Genomic DNA, 16,568 nt, shown 5'->3' on the forward strand with positions numbered 1-16,568 from the left:
GTCACTATTTGGTGGTCTGCTGCCAGTCTGATCCACTATAGCTTTCCGAACCCTGGTGAAACCATTACATCTGAGAAGTATGCTGAGCAAATCGATGAGATACACCGAAAACTGCAACGCCTGCAACCAGCATTGGTCAACAGAAAGGGCCTGATTCTACTCCACGACAATGCCCGACCACACGTCACACAACCAATGCTTCAAAAGTTTTGCAATGGTTCCTATTTTGATTACTAAAGATATGTTTGAGCCTAGTTATAATGATTTAAAACTCATGGTCTGAAACTGCAATTACTTTTGCACCAAACTAACACAATTAGCAAGAGATTCCTTCTGAGGATATGCATAAGGAGGAGCATGCCTAAAGTAATATCCCATATCTATAAACAGATCCTTTTGATTGTCCTGTTTTATGCATAATATTAATAGTTTCTCTGAACATAAGTCCATGAAATCACACCCAGACCTAGCAGAGTAGAGTAAATCCACTTCTATAAGACGTCATAGCAATGCGATGCCAATGGTCTGGCCTGTGTGTCTGACTAAATAACAAGAACGAAGAGAACAGATGCCGAACACACTCATACGTGAATAGATAGGCACATGGATGGTTGGATTGAGTATCATATATTTTATTTTTATGGGTTACATAGAAAGATACGGTATATAAGGTACATAATTGTGACACATACAAACTTTATAAATTACACTGTAAGCAGTAACTGTTAACTTATTAAAGCTCTGCTTCGGGCTTTCAGTTTTAGTTCATCAGGACTTTGTGCGGTGAGGGAATGTATTTACTTTTCTAGTAATCCGGAAATACACCGCACAACTGCATTCTTACAAATTGTGTTCTAGGAGAAAGAAACTAAGGATTCAATAGTATACGAAAAACATCTATAGTCATTAAAGATTCAATCTGTACATTAATTTAAGTAGCTTAATATCTGATTCATTCAAAACAAGCAATAGTTATAGGGAATCTACATGAATATTCAGCCTAGTTAGCTGTGACATTAGCTCTTCTTGCTCTCTTCCTTTTGACGAAATTTTCATAAGGGTATAGAAGGGTCAAGAGGACTTGGAAAATGCAACCAGAGAGAGAGAGAGAGAGAGAGAGAGACAATGAAGTTAAGCAGATATTTACAGAGTGAGAAATACATATCTGGAAATGAGTTTATGTAAATTTCTATTGTGGATTTTCTCTTCAGATAACAGATAACTTGGGCAAACTATTTACCTTCTCTAAGCCTCAGATGTTTTGCCTTTAAAAGTGGAATGATAAAGTAGAATGATAATATCTACCATACCAAGTTGCAAGAGTCAAGATAATGAACATAAGTGCCTAGCATAAGGGTGGAAAGAATACTCTAAATATTATTTTATTTTCTTTTTCTATTTCCTTTAGATTTCACATTCTTTATTCACATTCTCTTCCTCAAAGAAATCATCCCTTTAATTAATTTTCCTTAATATGAATAACTGCTGAATATCCATCCCTCTCTGCTCCTGTGAATTTCTGTCTTGCACTTACCATTATTTGGTTAATATCCCAAAGGTAAAGTTAATATAATATTGACATAAACTCTGAAATATTCATTATAAAATCAAGTTCTGTAGGATATTCTTGTGCCTTTATTCCTTATGATTCTGAATTTCATCATTTCTCACCAACTGACCAGATATTTGCTTTTGATATTTCACTGTTACTTTTCTGATCAGCATTGCAAGGTACAACTTCTTATCTTTCTTGCCAAAGAAAGCTCCACTCCTGATTTCTTATTTTTAATATTAATCACAAGGTAACCTTATAGTAAGTTTTGAACCTCAAGAAGTAAGTATTAACAGGAATTAATTTTCTTGATAAGTTACAATTCACATCTAGAAAACCAACAATTTTTTGTTTTAATCTTTGTCATCTGGAACAAAATATTTTCGAAATCAAATTTCACATGCGTGGAATTGCTTTAAGTGGAGTAACCTAAGGTTTGTTTAGTCTTATATAGACTAGATCCTCATCATAACTCTCTTTACTATATTTTGCAGCAATTATAGCAAAGCATTAGGAATTAATAAATACAGATGGTGTCTTTCCTTCTAGTGAATCGTTTTCTATGAACTTTGAGGAATAATTTTAATTGGTTGAAACTTGCATACTGGATGCGTGAATTTATCATAAGTAGGCATTGATTCCAAATATATTCACAGTGAGCATCTGTTGAGCATTTCTATTAGCAAAGTATAAGAGCCCTTTTAAATCTTTTGTGACTGCCAAGAGGTTTTGAGTTTTTGTGTGTGAATGGTTTGTGTGTTTTGTTTGTTTGTTGTTGTTGCTCCTGATAAGGTAACATTGTTCTAGGCACAGAAGGCATTATTCCCTCAGACACACCAGCTTGAGGTCATCATTCAGTTTTTATCTTTCCTCATTCCTCATATCCAGTTAGTAATAAATCCTCCTCTCCTGGCTCCTCGGTGTTGGTTACTTCTGCAGGTCCTTCAACTCCCCAGTGCCCTAGTCATTGGCTGGCTCTAATATTATGACATTGGTCACTGAAATTTCATGACATCTATTCTCTCCTGTCTCTGTTATATATTATACACTAATGATGGGTTTGTTTTCTTAAAATTTTATTTATTTTTTTACTCGCTCTATAAACTTCAAATCTTCAAATGACTACAACCTGCCATTTTAGAGCTTCAGTAATCACATGATGTATCATATTTTTTATTTAGCTTTATATTATGTAAAATAGCAGAATGCCTTGTTCCTAGCAAGAAATCTACAGATTTTAGTCCTTCTCCCAAAGCTTGTTCCACCTGAGTAAAACCACATTCTCCTTAAACATTATTTCCCTTTCCTAATATATTCTTGCTTTCAAATGATTTTTATAATCTTCTGTAATTTGTGAAGCCAAGTTCAAGGGCCACCTCCTCCATGCCCTTCCCTTCTCTTCCTACCCCTTTTCCTAGAATTAACATTTATTGTTTGTATGTCATTAGGCATTTAATCACCAACCAATTTATAGTACTGTTAAGTCTTTGATGTACTTCTTTACAAAATTATTTATTCTCTATTTAGTCAAGGGATTTCTACAGGGTGCCCAATTGTATACAGCAAAGTAAATAATTTAATTAGTAATTATCAAATAAACAATTGTGGAAGTCAACTAACTAAATAACATTAGTTTTCATACTATATTTTATAGGTTATTCTACATATGAATTACTAGTGAGTTATTAATTGTTAATTAATAACTTCAAAATTGTATCTTCTGGATGTATTATGTACCCTACAAATACACCAATTTCAACTGTTCCAAACACCTGAAATAGCCTGCTTGGTTGGGCCCTAAGAAATAACTTAAAAACAATTTAATCCTTGTAGTCACAATTCAGATTTCACAGGTTCAATGACTATTGTTCTTAAAAAATCATTTATTTCTTTTTTTTTTTTTTTTTTTTATTTCAGCAAATTATGGGTGTACATACGTTTAGGTTACGTGTGTTGCCCTTGGTTCCCCCCCCACCGAAGTCCGTGTTTCAAATATGTCCATCCTTCGGGTTATTTCTAAAATAGGATGTCTTTAGAATTTCAGGGTCTCAGTAATGGATTGCACTATACTGAAATTTTTGAAGATTCTATGCCCAAATAAGAACTTTTGTCTTATTCAACCGTTGTTCCTATTAATGCTACCACCAATAATTGATAAGAATTTTTAAAAAATGTTCTACATAATTTTGTGAATTCTATGGAAAGTCTAATAAAGTTACTGAGTATATTATTTTCTTTTAAAAAATCTTTACCACAGGTCCATAATTACCTTAATCATAGTGAAATGATATACCGGTGATATATATGGTAGGTATAACATTAATCCAACCTGAAAAATGCTATGGTTGCTCTGTTCTTCGTGTTAGGTCATGCTACAAAACTTTAATATCAGGTGTTTTAATTCAAATAGGTAGGTATGGAATGATTACTGTGTGTCAGGAACTATCTTATGAATGTAACCAAAATAATACTGGGAACTCAAAACCTAATGAGAGACACAACCAATTATATTCCAATGTAGTTTCTAAAATAGAAATCGAAACAAAGAGCATGGAGCAGGAAGAAATTTCATTAATAAATGAAATGGAGGCAAATTGTCCAAAGATAACTTTACAGAGATTGAACATTTAAGCTGTATCTCTATGGATAGGTAGGATTTTTATCAAGTAGAGAAAGGAAAAATGCAGTTTCCTGGAAGAAAGAAAGGAAAATGTATAAAGTATACTCTTTTCAAAATAGAAAACGTCATGATGGTTTGGGAAGCAACAAGAAATTCAGTGCATTAAATCGGGTAGAATTAAAGAATATGCACGAAGGAAATAAAATAGACTCTAGTGATTGGGATCAAATTGTGAAGATGACTTGTCAGCCAGGACAAGAAGTTTGCTTTCTGAAGGCAATGAGCAGAGGAATGGCTTAGTTAAGGATGTGCATTAAACTACTGTTTTATACGCAAAACTGACTGGAGAGGGTAAGAAAATGGAGTCGAGGTGGTAAGATATTTTTAGTCGAGGAGAGAAAGGAAAGAGTGTAAACAAAGGTGATAGTGAAAGAAATGAAGAAAATAGGACAAATTAGTGAGACATTTGGAGGTGGAACTAATATACATTATCATTTTGTGAGAGGAAGTGTAGAAGGTCTTTAAGGCAACTCTCCACTTTCTAGGTTGGTGAATTAGATCAGACAATGAGATGAAGCCACCTAATATGGCAGGTAGGCTGTTACAATGAACTTTCAGGTACAGACGAAAAGGAAGGTAAACTTATAGAAAAATGAAGGATATATTCAATTATTTTCTGAGGGATTATGTATCTCAAGAAAAGGTGAGGTAAAAATCTCATATTTACTGATTTGTCAATTATTTCATAATGTTGATTGACTAAAGCAATCTGGATAATATATAAAATGGATATATGTCTTCTATGCTTATGGGATTTTTTTTTATAACATTGACAAACTCAAATCTTATAAGTACTTAGAATAAGTACTTAACAAATTAAGTATGTTTTATAATAAATGAGGATAGAATATAACATATAAGAAATCAAATCTTATTTTATGACTAATTTTAAAATGAAAGTAAAGAGATACATAAAGGAAAATTTTCAAACTACAGCCTCTCCAGGACTTCCATGACCATGAGTTTGTATTACTCACAATTATGATTTATTTATAGCTCCTTTTACCTCCTCACAGCAGCAGATGCAAATATTCCCAATCATCTAAACCATTTCCATCTAAACCATTCTGTTTCTGCACTCATTAGTGCATGCAATTAGTAGAAACCAGGCATTGACTAATTTGATTGACATGTGTTTATTTTCTTTCCCACACACTGTGGAATCACAGCATGAGAGTAATGAAAGAAGAGATGTAATTTGCAACCATGGATAGCATGGTTATTTATTATCATCATACTTACAACTGGACCTGGCGGGCCCTGGGGACCTTCCCCTCCTTTTAGTCCAGGCGCACCCTGGGAAAAGTGAGAAAATAAAGACAATGAATATTGATGTAAATCAAAAATAAAGAAATAAATAAACAGGAGGATGTTTGATAAAATGAGAATGTCTAAAAGTGTTTTTAAGCATAAATACATATATATACACTGATAATCAAACGTGTATGTTTACATATATCCCCTTAATTACTCATGACTTTTTTTGTTAAGCTCTGAGAAAAATGCTTCTAATGAGCAATTTAATGCACATGTTTTACATATATATACTTTGATCATACCTGAGTTCCAGGAAGACCTCTTTCACCTGGGAAACCACGTAGTCCTGTTGGTCCATCCTTCCCTGAGATACCTTGAGGACCTGGGTCACCCTAAAGAATATCATATACCTCCATCAATAGAGAATAATTTCTGCACGTTTCTACAAACAAAATTGTTATTACCTCTAACCTACTGTAAGTAAATAGTGAGAATATTGTATGGAATGCCATATACATTAAAATGAACTAACCACTACCAACATTTAAGAGTAGACATAAACTAATGACTTTATGGTCAATAGAGCTGATGGATCTTATGTTATTGTTCAGTAATGTCTTGAAGGACAATAAACTCACACTGAATATTATCCTGACATATCTTTCTGAATATTCATTTAAATATTCTGCCAAAAATGTAGAGAATCTATCGACAAGTAGTGAGAAGTAAAGTGAAAAGCAAATGGAAGTTCTGAGTCAAGAAAATTTCCAGAGCATGTTGTACCTTTGCACCTTCTTTTCCTGCAGCACCAGGAAGACCTTGTTCCCCAGGAGGACCAGGAGGGCCCGGATGCCCACGTTCACCTATTGGGCCAGTCTCACCAGTCGGTCCCTAAATTAGATAAGCAAAACCACATTAGATTGCTCTTTTATTTTAACAAAGATAAGGTGAACTCAAAATAAATATTACTCCCTTTCACAAAAGTTTATCATTCTCACCATTCTCATTTATTCTACTAATATCCTACAAAACACTTTAGATAAAGTGCTGAAAGTAGCATATCTGTTAGGAGTCTGAAAAGATTGCATGTAATCTTGGTTAGAATCTGAGTATAGAAGGGAAATACATAAATACACAAAGTCCAAAGAAATGTTTTCTTTGCTTAATACCAGAATTACTGCAGAGTAAGGCCAATCCAAGCAGTGTTAAAACTGTGTTTTTAACTACAGTTTCATCCCATCCCTTCTTTTTATATGAGGTGTCAAATCAGGTTTGGAGTAAAGAGGAATACGAGCCACACTGGTGACTGCTGGATGAATCGCTGTTTGAAAGTTACACCAGGTCCCCAAAAACCCAAACAACCGAAGCGGTTCTCCTTGGAATTTCAAGGGACTGCAGACTTCCCAACTGCTAATCTATAATCATTTGACAAAGTCTAAGGAATAGGGCAAGGGAATCCTTAAAGCAGTTGAGTTTGGGCTGGCAATTCCCCCTGGCCAAAGGCGATAACGGATAACCAGCTGCTTTAAATTGCAGCAAATGCCAAAGTGAAAAACATCAGGTCATTTACATGTCCCCTGAGTGGCGCTGTTTTGTGGTGCTAGAGTATAGTAAGCTTTCGAGTATAGATAGAGAGAGGTGATCAGTTGCTGTCTATCTTCACTTAGAACAAAGCAAAATGAAGGATTTAAGCCAAAGATATATAAAGGAAAAATTTCTGGATGCTAAGGTTGTTAAACAGAGGAGTGTGTTACTGAAGTTGCTTATGGAATATTATTCTCTGTTATTTTTCTAAAAATGCAACATATTCTTACTTTTTAGTCTCAGAAAAGAACACACCTGTTCCAACTTTAGACACATATTTCTAGGTTAAATTCTTTTAATTATGTAATTGTTGAAAATCTTCAACTTACCATTAATGTGCAAACATTTCCCCACAAATAAGTATTTTTCTTAAATGTCTGGACATTAGAATTTCAATAGTAAGGACCATAAAATTGAATAGCTATCACCACTGAGACAAAAATGAGCAGACATCCATATAATTACACAAAGAAAAGAGTGAATATCAAGTATGACAATCCATATTGTTCCCTTAAAACAACTCCTTTGTCCTAATATTAAAGATAGTTACATTTAAAATAGGCAGTTTGATTTTCTTTTTTAAAGGGGCCAATAAAAAAATAGCTTGATGAAGATACATACTCAATAAAACACCTACTACTCTTATACCTTAAAGTAGGGGAACAAAAAAGAACACAGGTCTCAGAAGTTTTAGATGTCCACATCAAGCAGAGATGCATTTTCAAAAGGTGTGAGGTCCTAAAATATCTAGCTAAGCCCTGTAATGTTTACATTTTAGACAGACTCTAATTCCATTTCCATTCATGGATATTGAATGTACTAGAGATCATTCTTCCTATTAAATTTTCTAACAGAAAATAGTTATGAAATTGTTTCAAAGAGCAAAATAAAAGTATATTAGGAGGAAGTTTTCTAAGCAATGAAGGAGTATATGCATAATTTTTAAATTAAAATTGATATGCTGTTAAAAGGAGGCCTTTATGCTTATACACATGCTACGTTTCCTTTACAAAGAACAAACATTCAACATTTCCCTTGACTCAGGATTAAAGCTCTGAAATAAAATGATCAACCAATCCAAGAATTCTTCATTTTTGCTTCTGTCACACATATTCCCAGAAAGTAGATGCAATTTTTTGTTTCCATGTGCGTTTGTGTGCATGTGAGAGTTACTATTTGGGAACTATTTATAGGCTGAGAAAAGACTAAAGCAATTAAATAGTTAAAACACATATTCACTGCTCTTGTTCCTTTGCTATAACTTTTCAATAGTGGGGTAAAATTCAAGCTGATCAGACTAAATATGTTCTGCCCATTCAATATGCTTTGCCAGAGAATAAAAATATTTGTAGATGGTGCTATGGTCAGGCTTCAGGGTTAAATTCAGTATGAACTTCCTGATTTACTTTCATTGCTTATTTTATTCTTCTCTTTTATTGATACAGACAATTGAAAAGTTGCTTTAGTTAAGTTATAGTTTGCTAAATTTCATTTGATGTAGGCAAGCTGCATATATTTAAATGTGATGTGAAATAAAAAATAAGTCATTTGAATCACAATAAAATGGGCAGATTTTACACAACTTAGGAAGGTAAAAATATAAACAAAAAAAGAAATCTTGCTAGAGAAATAAAGTAAAAGAACATACCTGTGGTCCAACGACTCCCCCTGGCCCAGGAGGTCCAGTTTTGCCTTGAAATCCCTAAGGAAGAAAGTATAATTTGTAAAATCCAATAATAACACAAAGCATAAATTACAATTCTATGAAATAGTTGAACATGTCACATTAAAAGAAAGTCACCTTTTGGCTAAAAAGTATTATTTTCAAATGTTTAAATGTGAGTTATTATATTTCAGTTCTCTTTAAAATTCAAAATTTTCTATCTTCACTCTTTCATATTATAGCATAATAATTACTTTCAATAAACTTAAAAAAATAAGATAACAGGATGAAGGTGGAGCAAAAATGTGTGCTTAGCCCTGTCCCACCAAATCAAACAGCATGTAAAATTTTAATCTGGTAATGTTATAGATGAAATAAATGATGACTTAGACATTCTTTGAAACAGTCCACTCATTCTCTATAGAGATAAATTCACAGTCTATGATATTAATGCATTTCTCTTTACTGAATTCTAACAATCTCATAAAATAAAACAAGATATAAAAATATACTTATAAAAATAATGTTTTGCATGATTATCCATGTTGCAAATAATATAGTCATTAAAATATAATTTGGTTGATGTCAGCAAAATGTACTTACTAAATAAAGCTTTGGGGCATATATTCTGATATCTATATTTCTCTAGGCTGTGGTTATTCATTCTGTATAATTGTATTATGATAAGCATATTTTTTTCTCATATGAGTTAAGTTACATTTAACCATTGGAGAAGTATACAGAAAATATTGGGAGAAAAATCTTCCAAAGAAATGAATCAAAGCAATTGGCATTTACAAAAGTTTTATTCACTATAACATCTAATCAGACTGGAAATAATAGGGTTAGAGAGAAAAGGGTAGGAACTAGTAATCTCACATTTGTATCACCAACTTCGAGATAACTATTATTGAATTATTTTCAATAACAAAATTTTATAAGTAGATAAAAGGAAAAGAATCTGTATTTTTAATTATTGTAATTGCTGTTACAGGAAAAGAAAACAGATTTCTCCTATTTTTAAAATCCATTAAGTCTTAGGACCATCAGGGTCTACTTGAGCTATCATTATCAATAGCAAAACCAATCACTTTTGGGAGAAATATAATTTATTTAGCATTTATAAACAAAAGAGTGCTTTATTTTAACTTTTCTGCAATTGGTTAGTTTGGGAATCTGTAATCATATTTACAGATTGACATACACACATACAACATATGCACATACATATATAAACACACATATACATATGTATGTATAATGTATATGTGTTCCCCTGGATTATCTCAACAACCATTATGAGCACAATTGCTGTCTCTATCATGATGAACTCCTCCACTCCAAACGATTTCTAAACCTCTGTTGTGTGCAGAGCCCTGAAATTCTCTTAATAAGTGCCTGCTGGAGATTTCCAATTATATATCATGCTTTCTTTTCAACATTCTCAACATGGAGCTTGCTAAATGTACCCTCTCTTGATTTTCTTTCTGTGTTCTCTCCTTTCTTAATGGAGTGCCTTCAGATCCCAGGATTTTCTTCAGTGCTCATACTTAATCATTTAATTCTAGTGTGTCATTTGAGAAAAATCTCTCGAATATAGCATCTTCTCTCTTATCCTGGTAGTCCTGTCTTATTCAAACTATAATCACCTCTTTCCTTCACTGTTGCAGAGTTTTACAAATCAGGTTCACTCATTTGTCCACATTAGCCAGAATCACCATCTCACAAAAGCAAATCCAATCAACCTATTATTAATATATATCATGCAATATCGGTGATAAAGGTCTACACAATCTGGGCCAACCCTGCCACCCCAGTCACCTTTCACTTTGAAAATGTGTCCTAAACTCTAGCCATGCTGATCTTCTCACCTTTCTCTGAATAGCCACACACCACATACTTGCATGACCTGCTTCCTCTGTCTGGATTACCTTCCTCCCAATTTTTGATCACTAAATTTGACATGAAGATGTAAATGCAATTCTGAACTTAAAAAAAATAAAGGCTTATAAAGCTTTTTTTCTTAGTAAACATGAGAACTGGAATAGCACACACAAAAAATGACTGCAATAATAATTGATTAAAATTAATTGATTACAAATCAATGCTTAATCGAGGAAAGCTTATGGAAAATTTACAACCCAGATTTGCACTCATGCATCCTAAGGGGAAAGAGGAAATCTTGGCTGCTAGCCCATTTGTGTGGGCGACGGACTTGGGGAAAGCTGGAAGACAGCATTGCCTGTATGTCTGCTCATTCAAAACATTCAGAATGTTTGCAAGTATCTAACAAATTTGACTCTAGGGATCTTAGAGATAAACTACACACAAGAAAATTTTTACAGTTCAGAGTGGAGTGCACTTGTTCAATAGTATCATGTAAGACTACATTTGCCATTTAATTTTAGAATAACTTAAGTAATTATGTTTTTCAAAGTCACTGAAAACAGAAATTAATTTGATACATTTCTTGGTAGTTTAAAATATCCACTGTAAGACCCAACAGAATCTCTTATTCTGATTATCTGTCAGGAACTAAACTAATTTTAAGATCAATACAGGATGCTTCTGAGACAAATTTGGGTTTTTTCAATATAATAGAAACTATTTCTAAAGCTTTTTAAGGCCATCATGGAAACTTAGAAATAATTTTTATTATTCTGAAACAAGCCAAATAAACATAATATGACAGAATTAACCCTCAAGGATTCATTCAAAATTTAAAGATTTCTGACTCAAGACAAAAATGAAATATAATAAAAGAATTTCTTGATCGAAATAAAATAACACATATACAGCAAAGAATACTCACTCTAGATTCTCATCTTATACAAAGTAATCTTTTGAATCCAGGTCAGCACAGAACCAGGTGAAAAATAAGGATTTCCTGGCTTTAGGGTGATTCACTATTCTCTTAAAAGTGAATGTGAACTTATGTGCACATATAGTAATAACATTCATTGGGTGTCGAGCAGGTGAGAGGGGGGTGGAAGGGATGGGTATATTCACACCTAATGGGTGCAGTGCACACCGTCTGGGATATGGACACGCTTGAAGCTCTGACTCAGGTGGGGCAAAGGCAATATATGTAACCTAAACATTTGTACCCCCATAATATGCTGAATTCAAAAAAAATTTTAAAAAAGTGAATGTGAAATTAGGAATACCAGTTTTTCAGAAATAATTCTAGCCTCTATAAATGATAAACTACTGGATGAAAACATTCATTCTGGAAGCATTAGTTAATATGCTATTTTCTTTGTCTAAATTTAAATGTTATGTATAAAATGGCATAAGCAATTTTGTAACAGCAATTCTCAAGGTATCCTTCCCTCAAATGACATTTTGAAAATGTTCTAGAGTTATTCTCAGGAAGTTATACAATGACTTTGTTACAAAACGGTTGGCTGCAAGATTTGAATGAGGATGCATTTGCAAATATGAGTGTGAATTCTCCTTTAGAGAGTTTATTTTTGCTCCTCAGATAGATGCCATTCCTAAGGGGAAACCAAAACAATTTATTCTTTGGTCTTAATAAATCATATCTTGATTCTGCTTTTGAATCTAGGACTTTGAAGTTTCCCATCTGGCTAAAATGAAGAAGTTGTTAAACTAAGAATTGTTACTTAGTGAGCAAGACAGGACTTGGGTTGCTGCTGACAGATTGTTATAGCAGAAAATTCATAATGTTTTCAGATTTGTTATCATGTACTGCTGTGCAACTCCAAATTTGTCTTCAGGCTGGCTGAATGCCTTAACATGATTTTGAACCACATAGTCAGAGGTAGTCTGTGTTGTGGTTTCCTTAAGAAATCTGGATAAAATCAATAGTGAAAACCAAGAATTGATTCCAAGGACACATGCCAACCCATGATGATTTCTGATTAACATAACCATCCACTGGGATAGCCAGATACATGGTTTTGTAACAGTGGCAGAATAAATAAACAAATACATCAGGATCCTGAAGGCATATTTGGACAGAGTTCCCCCTCTGCCAAAATTGTTATACACATGATAAATTGTTCAGTCAATTTGTTTAAGGTTATATTCCTTATAATTTGTAAACAAAGTTAAATTACATTTCCTGATTTACATTTTCCTACTTGACATGAAACGATGCTTTTGACAAAGTTCCAGACCAATTATAGCCTATGGTTTGAACATCAGCAAATATTTCCTCCTTCAGTTATAGAGAGAAGACTGTTGTATCATGTGCATAGCTTATTGTAATCTGTTTAATTTAGAGAGTGGAGGATTGATAGTATGAGTGGAAATTATCTGTAAACAGACTTCTCTGAAAGGGTCAAGGTAACAATCTTGTTGAGGTATCCAAAATAGAATGGTGTCTTCTCTTCCAGCTCATCCCTAAAGTGATGCTATTGACAATAACAACAATCACATCAACTAACATCCTATTTTCTCAAGTACATTCATTTAGGTACCAGCATGGGTCTATTTATGTATTTCTTCATATATTTTATTGAAAGTTGCAATACAATTAATTCCTTCATTGTCCTGAACCTGGTAATTCAACAGTAATAATAAAGTAGCTTTCTGTGAACTGATGAGGTGCTAGAATAGAAAATTTCCTTTAGAATAACATGGTTGCTTACAGTCTCCCCACGTTGCCCAGGGTGTCCCGGCAGTCCATCCTTCCCAGGTGGTCCCTGAAATCACAAATATTAAATAACCACATGTCACAAATATTCCTTGAATTATTATAATAGTCTAAATGTACTAACAATTTTTTTCATGTTTTCATTATATATTGTATTTTGATGTTCTGTTGATTTTAAATGGTGGTATGTGCATATATTTAACATAATTTTGTAGCTATAATTGAGACCAAGAGAAAATTGTAGAACTCGATTCTGAACATTTTACAATTTAAAAGATTTATTGTATTTCGTTTGCAATCTATATTTTTAAAAGTATATTTCCATATATTTGCATTTTTATTTTAGCAAAAATATTAGTTCTTTAGTAGTTAACAAATGCATATTTTCCCTCTTTTTGGTGATCTGTTCCTAATTCAATTCCCTGTGCATCAAAATTTGGATAACAGAGAGAGGTAGTGCCCTCTAGTGGTGATCTGAGATTCTAACCCACAAGAATGCAAAAGAAAGACAAACTCATAAAAACAATGGCATTTTACTTCTCAAGTTGCTTCAAGTAAAGGAAAAAAAAATGTTATGCTCAATTCTAAGTCATCAGGACCAGTTTTTCCCAGTAGGTTTTCTCACATATCCTTTTGGAAGCATAATGTTTATTAAGCAGTGGAGAGCAAATCTACTATGTTATCACTTTCTGTAAAGGATGCTGTCTCTGTTATGTCTGAAGAAATAAATGAAGCAATTAACTAAGTACTTAAAGTAAACAATTCTGTGAGGCGCCTATATTTTAAATGCTTAGTAGAAATAGATTGCTTCTTTAATCTGCCTTACAGATTATTCATTCTACTCAGAAACCATTAAGTATCAAGTTCAAATTTCAAAACATGGTTAATAAGTATAGACAGAAATATTCTCACCCTTCTGGATAAATGGAGAGATATGATCATTTTAATAATGACATTTTGAATGACAACAGACACACCTCTCACTATCTAAATATCCATTTTCAATCATCTTTTTTTATATGTTAATAGGCAGTTTGAAAAAAAAAAGGCTTTGTTTCAAAGTAATATCATTTTTACACAGAGCTTTCTTGGAACTGAGGAGGACTTTTTCTAGGTTAGCTAGTTCCTTCAGGAGAAAGGATCTTGGCAGTGCCATAACCATCTCTATTCCCTGATCTCATCTGTACTGATACCCTGGATGCCCTGTGAATTACCAGCCCTAATTAAAAACTCTATAATATTTCACAAGGTCATGGCTGCTCAGTAATTTTCTTATGTTTTCCAGGACCACCTCAGTGATTTTAGTGCCATCCTCCCCCAAAAGATCAAAACTGGAGTGTTAGAGTGTTTTCAACCAAGGGCCCCAAACATTCTTGGATGTCATTTACCCATTCCTTCTTTCGAAACGTATATTACATACCATGTATTAGTCACTAGGTGTATAGTAATGTAAGACTTAGTTCTGCCCTCAGTTTAGAGGTGAAACACATAAATGAGTAACTTAATTGACAGTAAACATCATTGAGGTTCAGTTTTAAGAAATAGCAAATAAAAAGCAATATCGGTGCCTTATCACTATTTTGATACATATATTCTAGTAACAATAAATATGTAGTCATTGTGGGCCAGTGATAAAGGTTCTACATAGAGGATGACAGCTAGAGGATAATAAATATGTCGGTCTTTTTTCTCACCATATGTAAGTGCTTCTCAAATGATGTGTTTTGCCATTAGTAAAAGACATGTACACGTTTTCTAACAAAGTTGTAAATATAAAAATTAAATATCTCCTATTCACTGATATAGATAACACTTTCACTGCAAGATAGTATAATCCTTTAAAATAGTGATCTTACTTCTAAATCATGTCATCCTGGGATGCATGCAACATGATTTTTAATGGCTTGCTCAAGGAAGCAGGGTTAATGGACTACGTACAAAATTGGTATCATTACTATTTTACCCGATTTAAGTACGTACTTATACTATATCAAGTGATTAATCCTAAATAATAATAATGGCTCCACATTAGTATCCAATAAAATAAATCAGACTAATTACTAAATAATTTCATGACATTTATTTAAAAATAATACTTTTTTAATCAAAAAAGGCTGCCCTTTTGATCTACTCAGTCCAAGACAGAAAAAATTTACCTAAATGAGGGTGTGCAGATATGGTAAGGCAATTTGTGAAAAGACACTTATAAATAATTATTCAAGGATGTTTTTTCACTTCTCATTGCCTTTTTCTCTTCTATAAATGGAATGTTTCTCATAATAGTCAAGGAATGAATCTTAATCACTTTAAGTTACTTTTTTTCTTAAATGAATGAATATACTCCCAAAATATGCTGACATTGGCATGAAATTAACAGAATCTAAATAAAATATTCCAAGCACTCAACCCATATGTATATGTATGAATATATATATATATACATATATATATATAAATTTTGTTCCTGATTCAATGAAGATGAGCCAATTAATCTATAGAAAGAGACTGGTTCTATATATCCACACCAATTTCTTTCTATATCAAACAGATGAAGACATTTCTTTCCCAATCTTCACAAAACTACATACCAGAGAAATGATAGGTATTTTTATTTCATGCTCTAGTGTTTCACTTTGTCAGAGAAACACTACAAAAATCATTTTGTTTAGCAGCATAAGCAATGCTCATTAACAGTGTCTTGTCTCCAACTAGTATGCATGCTTCTCCATTGTAGGTATTTATTATATTATACTTCCCATACCTCTTAGAGACAAAATGCATGCATGATCAATGGCTCAAAAATTGTTTAAAAATACATGAGAGAATTAACTGGAAAAGTGTGAGAAAAATGAGTCAAATGGCTTTAACAATAAAATTATATTATATGGGGGAAACAGTTCTTAACAATATGTACAAGTACAAATAGTATGATAATGTCGAGGTTATACATATCATTGGATTTTATTTTGCTGAACAATGATCTATGCACATGGTCTAAAAATACTTATGGGAAAAATATGTAAAATCACCTCTGGAACTGTGTTTTCACCTCTCCGTGAAACTCAGCATAAACTTAATGTTACATTTGGAGCAAAACCGATATTGTGGGTAAGCAATATTATATGCAGGTAGTATCAAGATTACCTTTTTTTTTTTTTTTTTTTTTTTTGGAGACAGTTGCAAGTTTAATGAAAACTGAAAAATCAATTGC

At 32.9% G+C, this 16,568-nt stretch overlaps 1 protein-coding gene across 1 annotated transcript in view; it reads right to left on the reverse strand.

Moving 5' to 3' along the window:
* COL11A1 (collagen, type XI, alpha 1) overlaps positions 1 to 16,568 on the reverse strand; it is a 221,557-nt gene that overhangs the window by 81,626 nt on the left and 123,363 nt on the right. The window contains exons 31-35 of the mRNA XM_012654837.1: positions 13,353 to 13,406; positions 8,722 to 8,775; positions 6,273 to 6,380; positions 5,792 to 5,881; positions 5,475 to 5,528 (exon numbers count right to left, since the gene is read on the reverse strand). Of these exons, the coding sequence (XP_012510291.1) occupies positions 5,475 to 5,528; positions 5,792 to 5,881; positions 6,273 to 6,380; positions 8,722 to 8,775; positions 13,353 to 13,406 (360 nt within the window). The remainder of the gene's footprint in view (positions 1 to 5,474; positions 5,529 to 5,791; positions 5,882 to 6,272; positions 6,381 to 8,721; positions 8,776 to 13,352; positions 13,407 to 16,568) is intronic.

This window comes from Propithecus coquereli, unplaced genomic scaffold (genome assembly GCF_000956105.1).
Source record: "Propithecus coquereli isolate 6110/MARCELLA unplaced genomic scaffold, Pcoq_1.0 Scaffold45, whole genome shotgun sequence".
Lineage (NCBI taxonomy): Eukaryota > Metazoa > Chordata > Mammalia > Primates > Indriidae > Propithecus > Propithecus coquereli.